Source organism: Helicoverpa armigera, chromosome 30 (genome assembly GCF_030705265.1).
Source record: "Helicoverpa armigera isolate CAAS_96S chromosome 30, ASM3070526v1, whole genome shotgun sequence".
Classification (NCBI taxonomy): domain Eukaryota; kingdom Metazoa; phylum Arthropoda; class Insecta; order Lepidoptera; family Noctuidae; genus Helicoverpa; species Helicoverpa armigera.
The window spans coordinates 4,711,553-4,725,330 of NC_087149.1; the positions used below are offsets into that span (position 1 = coordinate 4,711,553).

A 13,778-nucleotide genomic window follows, 5' to 3' on the forward strand; every position below is an offset into this window, starting at 1 on the left:
AAAAAAAACACTTTTCTTTTAATAATTCAGTTTTACATATATAAAATTAAGACATTCTTAGGGGATGTTAGCCAGATAATCCTTGACGTGCGCGGGCTCGAGTCTCCGGAAGCCGGCGGCGTCGCATATGCCTACTTCAATGTTGTCTGCCGTCATCTGACCTTCGAAGCCTTCCTTGAGAGTGAGGATCGCTGTGTGGACAGCGTCATCTAGTTCTAGTTCTTCTGTGTACCTGGGTATTGGTGTAAAAAGGTTTTATTAAAAAAAAAAATAGTTTCTTGAAAAACTATGTATGTGTAAAACTGGGCCCCGATTGTCCTAAGTTAATAATGTAAAAATCGAATCGAAATCGAATCGCAATATGATCGTAATAGCAGTTTTAATCATATCGGGCATTCTGCTACTAATAAAAGACCACTCGTATTCGATTGACATTTGATTGGTGTGCGATTGGTCTGCTATTTTGATGATTTTGGTCTATACGGTAGTTTGCTGTACAATCATTTTGCAATCGTAAATCATTTGCAGACAAAATGATTCATTATTGAATGACAGAAAAGGATAAAAACGTTTATTTCAAAGAAAAAATAGCGGAATGCCACATACGCTTCAATAGTAACCGAGTCGGGATTGGATCTCAGTCGAATCGAGTCGAACGTGAATCGAAAGTCGCTTAAGTAAAATTAGGAGAATCGGGCCCCTGTATGTTGTCCACTATTTCCTGCACTAGGATAAAAAGTGGTGTATAAAATTTCTTAGTCTAGCTAGTACCAAATTACATTTAAAAGACACGAGTTTACATTTGCATTTATAAGTTAGGACAAACTTAATCTATACAGTTACATGGTTTAAATTGTCTTCAAGAATTGACGAAAACTGTCAAGAAACTATGATGAAATGATCTAAAACACCAGGTTCGCGCTAGATTCGAATTTCGCTACAGTAGATTAAAATAAAGCGCTCTTCAAGAGCTTTTATATGAAATATGTTTTTAATTAGTCACTGTTGAGCAATGTTAAAATGTGTGAAACAGTGTTCATACAAAAATGCCCATGCTTTCATATTGTAGTTCTTATGTATTGCTAGTTGACGGCATTGGGGAAGGCCTACATTTTACAGTGGACTGTAACTGGCTCATATAAAGATAATGATGTATTACTGTTGATGCACCTTAAATAAGTAGATCATAAACATTATGAGTAGCACAAACCTCTTCTCCAAGAAAGTCTTGCCATTATTATAGTTCTTGCCCATAGCGGTGGCCTTCCACGCGAAGTAGGCGCCTGAAGGGTCGCACTGGAACAGGTACGGCCTGTCGCTATCCCAGCCGCAGATCAGCAGTGAGACTCCGAAGGGACGGACACCACTGTGGAGGTTTAATGGAGGTTAGGTTGATTATCATGTAAAGGTTGTTTTTGTTAAACTCAATGGCGGTCTGCAAAAATTCCAGGCAAAAGTATGAGCTTGTGGTCCATCTCATAAACATGGTTTCTGCAAAACAACTTCCACAATATTTCATGACAACTAAAGGTTTGTTGAAAGCTATACCAAATGTGTATTTCGTCAATCGTTTTTACCCACCCATGAAGACAACTGTCCAAAGTCTCGAAAACAGTGCTAAAATTGTATGAGTTTAGTTTCCAACACTCTCGTACTCGATAAATTAGATTAATTCTACTTGGAGAAAGATGACACAAGAGATTCTTAATAATAAAGTCAGAACCACATCTAATTTCCATCCTCTAGTTAGAAAACACACTTCTTCAAAATTCTGCAACTCTCACCCAGACTGTGTATACTCCTGCATGACAGTAGCTACTCGCTGCACGAGCTGCGCCGTGGGTATCGGCTCGTGGTACATCAGGAAGTATTGCTGTGCCATCTTGCGGGCCTGGGTGACGAGGAGGCGGTAGTCCGGACCCATGCCTGAGTACACCATACCTGGAAAATAGTGTTGGCTATAAATAAATGCTCTCTTTTTAGGAGGTTTGTCACGTCTTGTATTTGGCTTTTTGTTGTACAAGGCGGCTCTATAATCTATATAAATAGGAGTAAAACATGAAATAATATATAGAATAATCATCTCTACATATCTGTATGTATGACAACATGACTCATTAATTAAATATCACTAGCAGTCATTGTTACAATACCACATTGGAGGTTGTCTGGCAGATTTGAGAAAACTCTGAAACTGAGCACTAGTCTTCTTAGATGGTTAAACCTACAGCTCACTCCATAACAAGAAGAATCAGTGTTATATGCTACAATTTAAAATTGTTACTTTAGGCATGATTTATAAAGAAAAAAAAAACATTATTGTATCCTGGCTGTTCTAAGATCCAGAACATAAAACAGTATATCTATAATATAAAAATGAATCGCAAAATGTGTTGGTAAGCGCATAACTCAACAACGCCTGGACCAATTTGGCTAATTCTTTTTTTGTTGTGTTTGTTATTGTCAGGAGAAGGTTCTTATGAAAAAAAATATAGGGTAAAGTAGAGAAGTCAGTTGACGGGAGCGAAGCCGCGGGCAAAAGCTAGTCTACAATATGTATGAGTTTTATCATCAGTTCTTTGCCCTTATTCTAATTTAATATTACTAAGATGTAAGGGAATCCCCAGGCTACTGAATTGTGGAGGTCAGTTAAGCAGTCAGTCCTAGTAAAACACCCATACATACTTGGGGAAAGGCTAAGCAAATAATGATGACATCTGTTTTTATTGAAAATCATTGCAGTTAATCATATTCTGGCTGTTCTAAGATCCAGAATATAAAACAGTATGTCTAATAACATAAATACTACAAACCTATATGTCCGGTGATCATCTCGACCTTGTTGACGCTGTGCTCATCATACAGGATGCTCTTGTGCTTGTTCTCTGTGGCTATCACCACGCCATTGGATGCTGGAAGTAAGCAGAGAGGTGATTAGATATAGAACAGTTGGAGTTATGAGGAAAGTATGATTTTACATGTTTCATCATTCTAAGTGTATGATTGTGTTTTGTGCTATTGAAGTTTTTGTTAAAGCTGTTACACCAGCATTTTTATAGTTGGGAAGTGTTTTTAATTTTGAGAAATAGGTAGGCAGAGGAATATAGTTTATAGATTGATAGTTTAATACACATCAATATTTTGACAAGTCATTGTTAAACAATAGTAAATTAATACGAGTCTCATAAGTTCTGGGGTAGTCAATTGGGTTTTAAATGCACATGACTCCAAAGTTAGTCATGACATTTTTCCAACTTTTACACGGTCTATGAACTTGCACAAAACTATGGACGCTAATATAACCTAACAAATAAACAAAACTTACCTTTGATACCGACGGATGTCCCGCCGGCGGCTACGGCAGCTAACGCATATTCGATTTGAACTAATTTCCCTGAAGGGCTGTGAAAAAATTAACAATTATGATTGAAATTACACTAAACATACACTCGGACTTTCGTACACCGAAAACCATCAAAATAGTAAGAAACCAACTGTTAAAATTCATTGAATAGGTTCTCACATTGTCGGTTATGGTAATTTAACAGTTTTTAGCACAATTAAACACGTAAATAAATAGTTTTTTTACCTAAAAGTGGTGAGAGAGAAACTGTAACGTTCGGACGCCATGATTACAAAGCAAATTGTCAAAATTTAGCGGCGTCATGTTGTCAGCAATGATGAAACGTCAAAAACAAAATAAACTTCTTTGCTCTATGGATCTTATGCCTTTTCAGACGAACTGGTTTCGACTAATCTAATTTTTTTAAAACTGAAAATCCTTGTTATCAAATCTTAGTCTAGTTTTTGATTGGCTAATCAATCAACCAATGAGAACGTCGAGTATTCGCTCAATAATTTGATTGACGTATATTTACTCCAGCGAAGCTATTTTTAATTTTAATGATCTTTTTGCTATAAACGTTAAATAAACCCTAGTGCGTTATGCTAGTCGGGCTCCGTGGAGTGTCACCAGCCTCCGATACCATGTCTGAAGGCACGTTGGAGAGAAATCGGGCTGAAAAAGCTTTAATAACGAAAACGCCTACCCATAGTCAGTTGTTCCCTAAGAATTCTGGAGTCAAGAATTATTCCGATAAGAATGGAAATGATGTGACGAAAGCGGTGCATAAAGGGAGGAAGACATTCGCTTTTTGGACGCTCGTCTGTCTACTATTTATCCTAGCTATAGGAAATTTAATTCTTACATTCACTATTTTGGCTGTGTTGAGGCTTGGTCAAGGTAAATATTTTTATTTATTTATGTTCCAACTAAGTCATATCTTCTTCGAAGATTCTAAACACATAAGTGAATAAAATTCAATGTGTTCTTCTGAATACATTATCTACTCCTTTGGAATTGTTATGGTTTTGATATGACCCAGTTTCCTATGTTAGTAGGTCACATTTTGTAAAAGCCAAAACATAAGTAAACATATGCTCCAACTATCAACACTAGAAGTGTTAGGACTGTTGATTGAAATTGTGTTTATTAATTAATAAATAAATATTACTATTGAATGTGTAATTAATAATTATTAGCTAAGCTTGGCCCCTGTTCCCGATCATTGGTCATCTATTTTTTAATGTTTATCACATATATCATAATCATATCTTTATAAACTACATTAAAAATGTTATCTATTTATATGCAAGTAAATACTTAAAATATAACAACTTTTCTAGGAATGGAGAGCATGGAATTCCTGCCGGAACATAACGCTATCAAGTTCTTCGGAGACACAGACTTTGAGCACTTGTACAAGAAGGACGGACTCATTGAGAGCTTCCGAGACACTCCAATGACTATTTCTAGTGAGAATGGATCTGTTATGTTCAATTTGCAAGTCAAGTAAGTACTTAATTAATTTATTACACTGTTATAAAGGGACAATAAAGAGGAAACATATTTTGTTTCTTTGTACCCTAAACTAGACTATCCCTGAGTAAAATATGCTATATTTTGTTGGGATCACTGTGGGGACACCTAGTACATATTATATCAGAATAACATATAGGCAACTTTATATTTTAGTAATTAGTATATAGATAGAAATATACTTAGTCAGTGCAAAAGTAACTCTGTCTATTGTTCACTATACTATACTCTGCCTATCAAATTATATCTAATCTTGACCACAATTCTCTATTGTTATATTACTTTCCAGACCATCTCGCTACGAGAACAAACTGACAGTAAACACATCTGGAGTGTTTGTACGTGGAGTGAACGCTCTGGAGCTGATAGACCCTGACTCGGGAGGTGGTGTTCAGTACCGCAGCCGCTGACATGAATATACCTGATGGAGTTAATAATTTGCATGCTAAGGTTGGTTTTCAATTTTGTTATTTAACCGACCTACAAAAGGGAGTTCCTCAGTTTAACCTTTCAAAGCCTTTGATTGAGGGCATGATAATAATATGTAAATTCACGTCAAAATTGCTCTGCCTGCCTTATTTAAATGAAGGGTTTTACTTTGTATTTTAACATCCAGACAGTGAAAATAAAAAATCTAAGATATTCACATTCAGGATGCTAGTTAATCAGAGGTCTTCCACAGGGTACAATTTTAGGTCTTATTTAATTCCTGATGAATCACTTCTTTCTCAATTCACTGCTTTAAATGAAAATATCCATACTATCTAAAATGAATTACTTATTATTTCCAGCAAATATCAGTGAAACGCATAACATCACCGGTCGACGAGGATCTAACCCTTCGCTCCGAGACGTCCGCTCACCTTCGAGGGGCTGAAGGAACTCACATGGAATCCAAAGAATTGTTCTGGAGTGCCGACCAAGATATTTACCTTAAATCAATTAATGGTTCTATAGTATTGAGCGGTAAAGAAGGCGTTTTTATAGATGTTAGATACCTTCCTATAGCGGCCACTGTTAATAGGACAGATAAGTACAGCCAAGGTACGGGACAGTTTAAAGTGTGTGTATGTATGCCTCAAGGGAAATTGTTCAGAATAGCAGTACCCACGGGGCAAAAAGTTACATGTTCGCATATTAATATGACAGGCGATTTGAATCCTTGTGCCTAAGTGGTAGAGTAGGTTTTTGATTGTAGTTGAATTAGGAGAATTTGATGTTTTTATACGTGTAAGTTGAAATGAAGGCCTATGATTGTTTTTTTACTAATTTACTTGGTAATTTATGGTCTTAATTGCTTTTTTTTATGAGTGTAAGCTAAATTATATTTTATGGACATTGAAGCGAAAAACGGTACCTTTTTAATTTTCTAGTCGTCCATAAGATTTTTTTTTCATAATGAATTTATGATTGTGCAAAATCTTTTAAGCTTTTCGTTTCTTGCAATTTCAATTTTAATTCAATTCAATTTATTTGCTACAGTATTCTTATGACTGCACTCGGATATCAAGATCTACATATCTGATATTAGTTAAGTTAGAAGTTATTAATTTATTGTAGGTAACAAAAATATAATTAGCATTTAAAATGTTTGTATTTAAAATATACAATATCGTACTTATAATAGTTGTTATTTATTTCATAATAAATAAACGAATCTAGTCAATATTTATGAGGTCTTATTTACGTTACCCATCCAAATGGCAACCTTACCAATACTTGCTTAACCCCACCCATCCAACTTACAACCTTACCAATAGTTGCTTAACCCCACCCATCCAACTTGCAACCTTACCAATAGTTGCTTAACCCCACCCATCCAAATTGCAACCTTCCAAATAGTTGCTTAACCCCACCCATCCAAATTGCAACCTTACCAATAGTTGCTTAACTCCACCCATCCAACTTGCAACCTTGCCAATAGTTGCTTAACCCCACCCATTAACTTGCAACCTCACCAATAGTTGCTTAACCCCACCCATTCAAATTGTCACCTCAACAGCAGTTGCTTACCTAACGTACTAAGAACAAAGCGCAAATTCTTTCGTTTGTTTTGGTACCTTATAAAATGGGTTCCCCTGAGTATTTGATCAACTAGCTTATGCTCGTAGTGGACAATCTCGAACTAAATAATTTGATAGATCAGGAAAAGAAAACATACCTCTTTTTTGAAAAATCCACCCATCTCCCGAGCCTTTTCTTAACTATGTTGGTGTCGGCTTCCAGTCTAACCGGATGTAGCTGAGTACCAGTGTGCCACAAGGAGCGACTGCATATCAGAGTGCCTAGTGCGAGTTTTGCAAGTAAATTTTTTCGATGCGAAGATTATCATACCATTGAATCACGTAGCACATATCATAGAATTGTTTATTTAATAAAGTCTGTCATCGGTACTTGGTACTTGGTCGTATAACACTCCAGCTCACTTTTGCGAGTGTAAGCATTATTAACCGGCAAAATGAATTAACATGTAATATCTAAATCATGTGACGTAGCATACGACTCTTTATTTCAATAGGCTTATAAATACGGATCGAGTTGCGAACGCACACAAAACTCGGAATCAGCACTCAGGGCCCGATTCTCCTAATTTTGAGCGACATACGATTCGATTCGACTGAGATCCAATCACGATTTGATTACGATTGAAGCGTCTGTGGCATTCCGCTATTTTTTCTTGGAAATAAACGTCTTTATCCTTTTCTGTCATTCAATAATGAATCATTTTGTCTGCAAATGATTGACGATTGCAATATGATTGTAGAGCAAACTACCGTATAGACCAAAATCATCAAAATGGCAGACCAATCGCAAACCAACGATTCGATTTCTATTCAATTTTGACATTATTAACTTAGTTAGGGAATCGGGCCCCTGGCCTCCTCAACACAGCTACGTTTTAGTTCGTTTTTTGGAAAATCAGTTAACAAATGAATCCAAAAAGCATCAATATTCAGAATTTTATTCCTCAATTTTATAACTAGATATACAAAATACTCACGCGACGTTTTATTCTTCACAAATACTTTCAAAGAAACTATGAATTAGGCTCTTACTCGAACAGTATTTATTTAAACGCAGTAATACAGTCGTAATGTTGAACAACAATGTACTAATATAAAATTATATTTATAAATTGTCCATAAAGGTTCCAAAACTACTGAATCGATTTGATAAATTCTTTCACTGTTAGGAAGCTACACTCTTCCTGAGTAACATAGGCTATATTTTATCCCGGTACGGGCAGTAGTTCCAGTAGTTCCACGGGATGCGGGTGAAACCGCGGGAAAAGCTATGTAAAATAAACAGTCCAGATAGGTTAGTTATATGCGAATCATAATGTGTCATAAAATATTGATATACATTATAAATTAAAATAAATATGATCAATAAAACGAATAATTTAAAAAAATATGTTATATATTAGTACATTCTTGCTAGATGCACATAACTTTTTATGTAAGTAAATCTACATTTCTCAGCCTTAGGTAGACTGGAATTCAGTCCAAAATTCAGTTGTAACCAGTGTTTTACAAGGAGCGACTGCCTATCTGACCTCCTCAACCCAGTTACCCGGGCAACCCAATACCCCTTGGTAAGACTGGTTGTCAGATTTTTGAAAATTCCAGTCTACCTAGTTAGAATATTTCTTGAATATACAAATTACTAACAGTCAGAGGCGGTAATATTATTAAAACATTATTATCCAAAGTCAGTTTTTATATAGCTGAGAAATTGACATTGCACACACATATCACAAGTTATTATAAGTTTTCCCATTCTTAAATGCTGATATTGGAAGACATAAGGTCGTTACCCCTTGGTAAGACTGGCTTTCAGACTTTCTGGCTTCTAACTACCCGTAACGACTGCCAAAGATGTTCAAATGACAGCCGGGACCCACCAATTTAACGGGCCTTTCCAAAGATAAATAAAATTAGTTTTGAAACTTTTCGAAAATCAGAAGTGTTTAACTTTCTCAAAGCTATTTTTGATCGTTGATGTCAATTCCAAAGCTATGAATTTTTGTTTTTCAAAAATTACAATACTTTAATCATACTACTGATTAAACCGTTTTCAGGTTGAAAATATTAGGTGACAAGGTTATACCACGGTCTATCATGATTTTAAAAATCTTTTCAGCTCAGTTGAGCTCAGTTTTCTGACAGAAAATATAGGCCTAGTACCTAGTTTTTTTTTGTGTTCATCATCATCAGACTTTTTATTGTTCCGGGTTGCATACATGCATGTCAGACTTACTAGCTTCTGACTACAAAAGCCTCCGTTAAAAGTTGTAATAATTTAACTCTTCTTGGCAGTCGGGTTACAGCCGTGTCACCCAATTTTTTCTTAAAAAAAAGCGGTTAAAATTCTAAAAAACTACTATTGAAAATTTTCCGTTTATATACAAAGAAGAATATTATATTTATGTATGTATTTATTTATATATCCACTCACTTTATTTCAGCAAAAATATTTTCGACACAATGTCAAGTTTTGTAATTGTATTTTGAAATAAAATGACATGTGAATCTCTATACATAATACTAGCTTCCGCCATTCCGTGGGAAGTACTCCGCGCACCTGGATAAAAAGTATATATAGCAGCCTTCCTCGATAAATGGTCTATCTAATACTGATTTTTTTCTCAAATCTTCTTAGTTGTTCCTGAGAGTAGCGGGTACATGTAACAACCCAGCAATATTTTTATCCAGGTGCGCATAGCAGTTCTCATGAGACGAGGGTAAAACCGCGAGTAACAGCTAGTTTTATCATAAAACTAAGTCTACCACTGTCAGTCTGTTAAATTCAAATAGCAATCATCTCAAAAACGACTGAAACCAATTTAAAATTAAAAAAATAAGCAGCCTCTTTTAAAGCTTTTAATACAAACGCGATGACAGTCAATTCATAAGTTTGGAAATAAACGAAATAATTAAAAAAAACAATAATACAAAAATTCACATGTCATTTCTATCTTAAATGTTACATCATGACCATTACATTACCGTTACGAAATGACACTTTTGTAATAAACCACTGTAGCAACTTCATGATAGATCGTTATAGTTACCGGCACGGATATTGAGCTCTCGGCGGAAGAGTGGGGATCGCTTTGCGCACTGTACACTTAAGGCAATAAACCAATAAATCACTTCTGCGCAGGTGAAGGTCAGGGCTCAATATACTTGCCGATGATTATACTATAACTATAGTATCAGGATAACCTGTTATAATTATCATTATTAAGAGCTGAAAACTATCATAAAGGATACGGCAGTATTTATTGGCAAAAATCTTCATTCAGCATTGAAAATAACCTCATTATTATCACGGTAATTGTAAACAATACCATCGTTACTAAAGCCTAAAATTATCGTTATGATTACATACTATTACGAACGACAAAAGTAAGGATAATTTCGGTAATTACAAACATGTAATTGTAAGGATAACTACGTTTATAACAGTATGTAATCGTAAACGATAACCGTGATAATAATAACATTTATTACCGATTGTAATCGTACCGATAATTACGTTAATTACCGTATGTAATCGTAACGGTAATAACGTTTACTACCATAGCAATCATAACGATAATAAAGTTCATTTTCATTGTCATATCCATATTTATTACCGTATGTAATTTTAACGATAATTACGCTTGTAATCGTAACGGTAATGACCTTTATCGTAACGGTAATGACGATTATCGTAACGGTAATGACGTTATCGTAACGGTAATGACGTTTATCGTAACGGTAATGACGGTTATCGTAACGGTAATGACGTTTATCGTAACGGTAATGACGATTATCGGCTAGCATCAGTCGATATGCCGCAGAGTCCACACAACGCACTGAGCACTGTCGGTCACTTTCACACGGTACCTGAGTTCGGTTCCCCGCTCACAATCTGATAGGTGATCAGGTATTCTGGGTAAGCCTGGAAAATGATAGAAAATCTTTTATTAATAAGGTGAAATTTAATGAAAAATGTTTTGCTAAAGGACTGTTATTTTTTATGTAGGTATATTTGAGGCTAATTTAAAATAATTGGAATCAAAAATTAAACCTGTGAATGCCAAAAATTGTGAATTATGGTAAACGCATATTTATTAGAATCGAAATGGTCGTACAAGATGAATTTTAGATTTTGTGGTGGTTGGATCCGACAGATGTACGTTCATCATAAGTTATTCTGAAATACATATTACTGCCAAGTTAAATCAAAATGCAAATCAAAACACATGCAGTGTTCGCGCGCACAGTGAACACAGATAGATCACCCCGACAACAACTGTCGGGCAGTAGCCCACCGGACAAAAACACCTGTCCGGTCGGAGGATCCTCCCTTTAGTGCGAGGTATGATGAGCTTTACTCTCTGCTCTCATACCTCCTCACCACTATTCTATATCTATACTAGCTTTTGCCCGCGGCTTCGCTCCCGTCAACTGACTTCTCTACTTTACCCTATTTTTTTTTTGATAAGAACCTTCTCCTGACAATAACAAACACAACAAAAAAGAATTAGCCAAATTGGTCCAGGCGTTGTTGAGTTATGCGCTTACCAACACATTTTGCGATTCATTTTTATTATAGATTTCTACAGTCTATCCTACCTGTTCCCCCCTATAGACGACGTACTCGGGGAAGCACAGCCCCCCCTGGGAAGGCCGGCCCGCCACCGAGTGGTGTCCCGGGGGAGCGTGCGCCATCTTCATCGCGCTCAGCAGTTGGAAGGCGCGGCCGAGGGTCACGCGGCATAGCAGCATTTGTCTGGAAACAAATTAATACTTTGAAAAACACGTCATCATCATTTTCCCGAGCCTTTTCCTAACTATGTTGGGGTCAGGTTCCAGGAATACGTGTCTACATAAAGGAGTACATAACAAAGGATATAACGAAGAATATAAGGAAGTATATAAGAGAATCCATAAGGGAGTATATAAAGGAGGGAAAGTACAATAGTATTATGTGAAGACCTCGTGGCTAAAACGAAGCTTCGAATCGTGCGATCAACGCTTGAATTTGTCGATCCGTGGATAAGTCACCACCTTGTCATAACGAGTTCTTTTGTGTTTCCGAAGACACGAGGAACTAGTGAGTCTCGGCTATCAGTTGAATATCTTTGGCAGTCGTCACAAGCCAAAAAGTCTGACAACTTGAGTAGCCCAAGTATCTGGATTGACAAGGTTAGATAGGCAGTCGCTCCATGCCAAACACTGGTACTCAGCTGCATCCGTTTAGACTGGAAACCGACCCCAACATAATTGAGAAAAGTCGCGGGAGATGATTAAGAAAGTTCATAATCATTACCATTACTCGAACATAAATCTTGTTATCGGAAGACATAAGGTCAATAACAAGACTGGTTGTCAGACATGCCTCCTGGGAGTACAATATTACCTGTGGCACAGATAGCAGCTCCTGTCCTTGTGCGCGGGACAGCCGGAGCCGCCGCCGAGCATGCCTCCTGGGAGTACAATATTACCTGTGGCACAGATAGCAGCTCCTGTCCTTGTGCGCGGGACAGCCGGAGCCGCCGCCGAAGCCGTACACGTACTGGTTGCTCTTGGACGAGTGCTCCGCGAAGTAGATGCCGGCGCCGAACATGCCGCCTGGAATAAAAAACGAGAGAATATACATATTGTTATAAATTAGTTTATGTTTAATATTAAAATATAAAATAGCTAAATAAAATGGCATATTGTAATTTATTTAGTTAAAAAAAAAGTAGACTAATTTCTGATAAGGTTAAAAATTCCCACCCCAAAATTCAGATTCATGAAGGAGCATAAAGAGGTACATAACGAAGTACAGAAATGGTACATAAAGATGTATATGAATACGTAAGGAATATGTATATAAAGGAGAGTACATGAGGGACTTTAAAGGGGAAGGATAAGAGGGAGTTTATATGGAGAGTACATGAGGGAGTGTTAAAGGGGAGTTTAAAAGAGGAGTATATAGGGATCATTAGGTTAGGCAACTGTTGGCACGGTCGATCCATCTATGTTGTGACGCGATCCTCTGTGTTTCGCTGTCATTTGAAACGTCTTTGGTAGTTACGATAATTCATACCGCAGAAAGTCTATCGACCAATCCGGTTTGAGAAAGACAAATACGTAATCGCTCCATGTGGCACACTGGCACTCAGCTGCATCCGATTAAACTGGAAGCCGCCCCCAACGAAATGAAAATTCTATATAGGCAGATGATTTCACCGATATAAGCGTGTCGCTCGTCGAAGCCCTTCTGCACGATGGCGTTGATGAACGGGCTGCCGTGGAACAGCATCCTCTCGTTGTGCGCGCCCGCCTCCTCCGTCACCTCGCGGCGCCGGTGCTGGTAGCGAACATACACCACCACTACTACAAGCACTACCGAGCGACAGAGGACTAGCTCACTTAAGACCCTATTGTCTTAGACATAAGGTCCAAAACACTACTACCCACTGTGTCTTTAGCAGGACCATAGCTAAACCTTGTCGTCATAGTAATAAGACTGTAGACACTACACAATAAAGCCTAAAATTCCTGTCTATTTAAACGTACTTCCAATCGAATGCTTTCTTAAGACACTACCAGCCTAACATTAGACACTAACGCCATAGACACAAAGGTTATAATACTCAAACACATATAAAAGTAACAGGCAGCTCAATTACATACCTTAAAACCATAGAAATAAGGTTGCAATTCTTACCTATGTAAGCATGTCATCCGAAGACCTTAGAATCCTAGAAATAAAGTTTAGAATACTTTAACTTACCTATGAGCAGCAAGGATAAAGGTAGCTCAATATCAAACCTAAAGAACACAGGGATAAGGTCCAAAATATCACCAATACACCCGCCATTATTTCTTACAGAGACACATCCAAAGCCACTTCA

At 37.0% G+C, this 13,778-nt stretch overlaps 3 protein-coding genes across 3 annotated transcripts in view; 1 reads left to right on the forward strand and 2 right to left on the reverse strand.

The window, feature by feature from the left end:
* On the reverse strand, positions 1-3,739 carry Prosalpha2 (Proteasome alpha2 subunit). Its single transcript, XM_021344284.3, has 6 exons — positions 3,590-3,739; positions 3,326-3,402; positions 2,814-2,912; positions 1,785-1,941; positions 1,211-1,366; positions 1-232 (listed from the first exon to the last, which is right to left on the reverse strand). The coding sequence occupies exons 1-6, from the start codon at positions 3,628-3,630 to the stop codon at positions 58-60; spliced, it is 705 nt and encodes a 234-aa protein (XP_021199959.1). The 5' UTR covers positions 3,631-3,739; the 3' UTR covers positions 1-57.
* A 95-nt stretch (positions 3,740-3,834) lies between these two features.
* Positions 3,835-6,547, forward strand: LOC110383492 (uncharacterized). The gene is given in 5 exon segments (XM_049847875.2): positions 3,835-4,243; positions 4,687-4,852; positions 5,169-5,261; positions 5,263-5,329; positions 5,671-6,547. Coding segments are annotated over 5 exon segments (1,005 nt in total). The 5' UTR covers positions 3,835-3,945; the 3' UTR covers positions 6,052-6,547.
* Positions 6,548-7,825: 1,278 nt separating this feature from the next.
* LOC110382688 (poly [ADP-ribose] polymerase tankyrase) overlaps positions 7,826-13,778 on the reverse strand; it is a 30,090-nt gene continuing 24,137 nt past the window's right edge. Inside the window, 3 exon segments of the mRNA XM_064042916.1 lie at positions 7,826-10,828; positions 11,506-11,662; positions 12,378-12,504. Coding sequence (XP_063898986.1) covers positions 10,763-10,828; positions 11,506-11,662; positions 12,378-12,504 — 350 coding nt within the window. The 3' untranslated portion in view covers positions 7,826-10,762.

Coding starts and splice junctions, on each gene's coding strand:
- Prosalpha2 (XM_021344284.3), bottom strand. CDS start 3,630: ATGGCGTCCGAACGTTACAGTTTCTCTCTCACCACTTTTAG. Junction 1,942..2,813: donor GATGATCACCGGACATATAG/GTTTGTAGTATT, acceptor ACTATTTTCCAG/GTATGGTGTACTCAGGCATG. Junction 233..1,210: donor AAGACTTTCTTGGAGAAGAG/GTTTGTGCTACT, acceptor ACCAATACCCAG/GTACACAGAAGAACTAGAAC.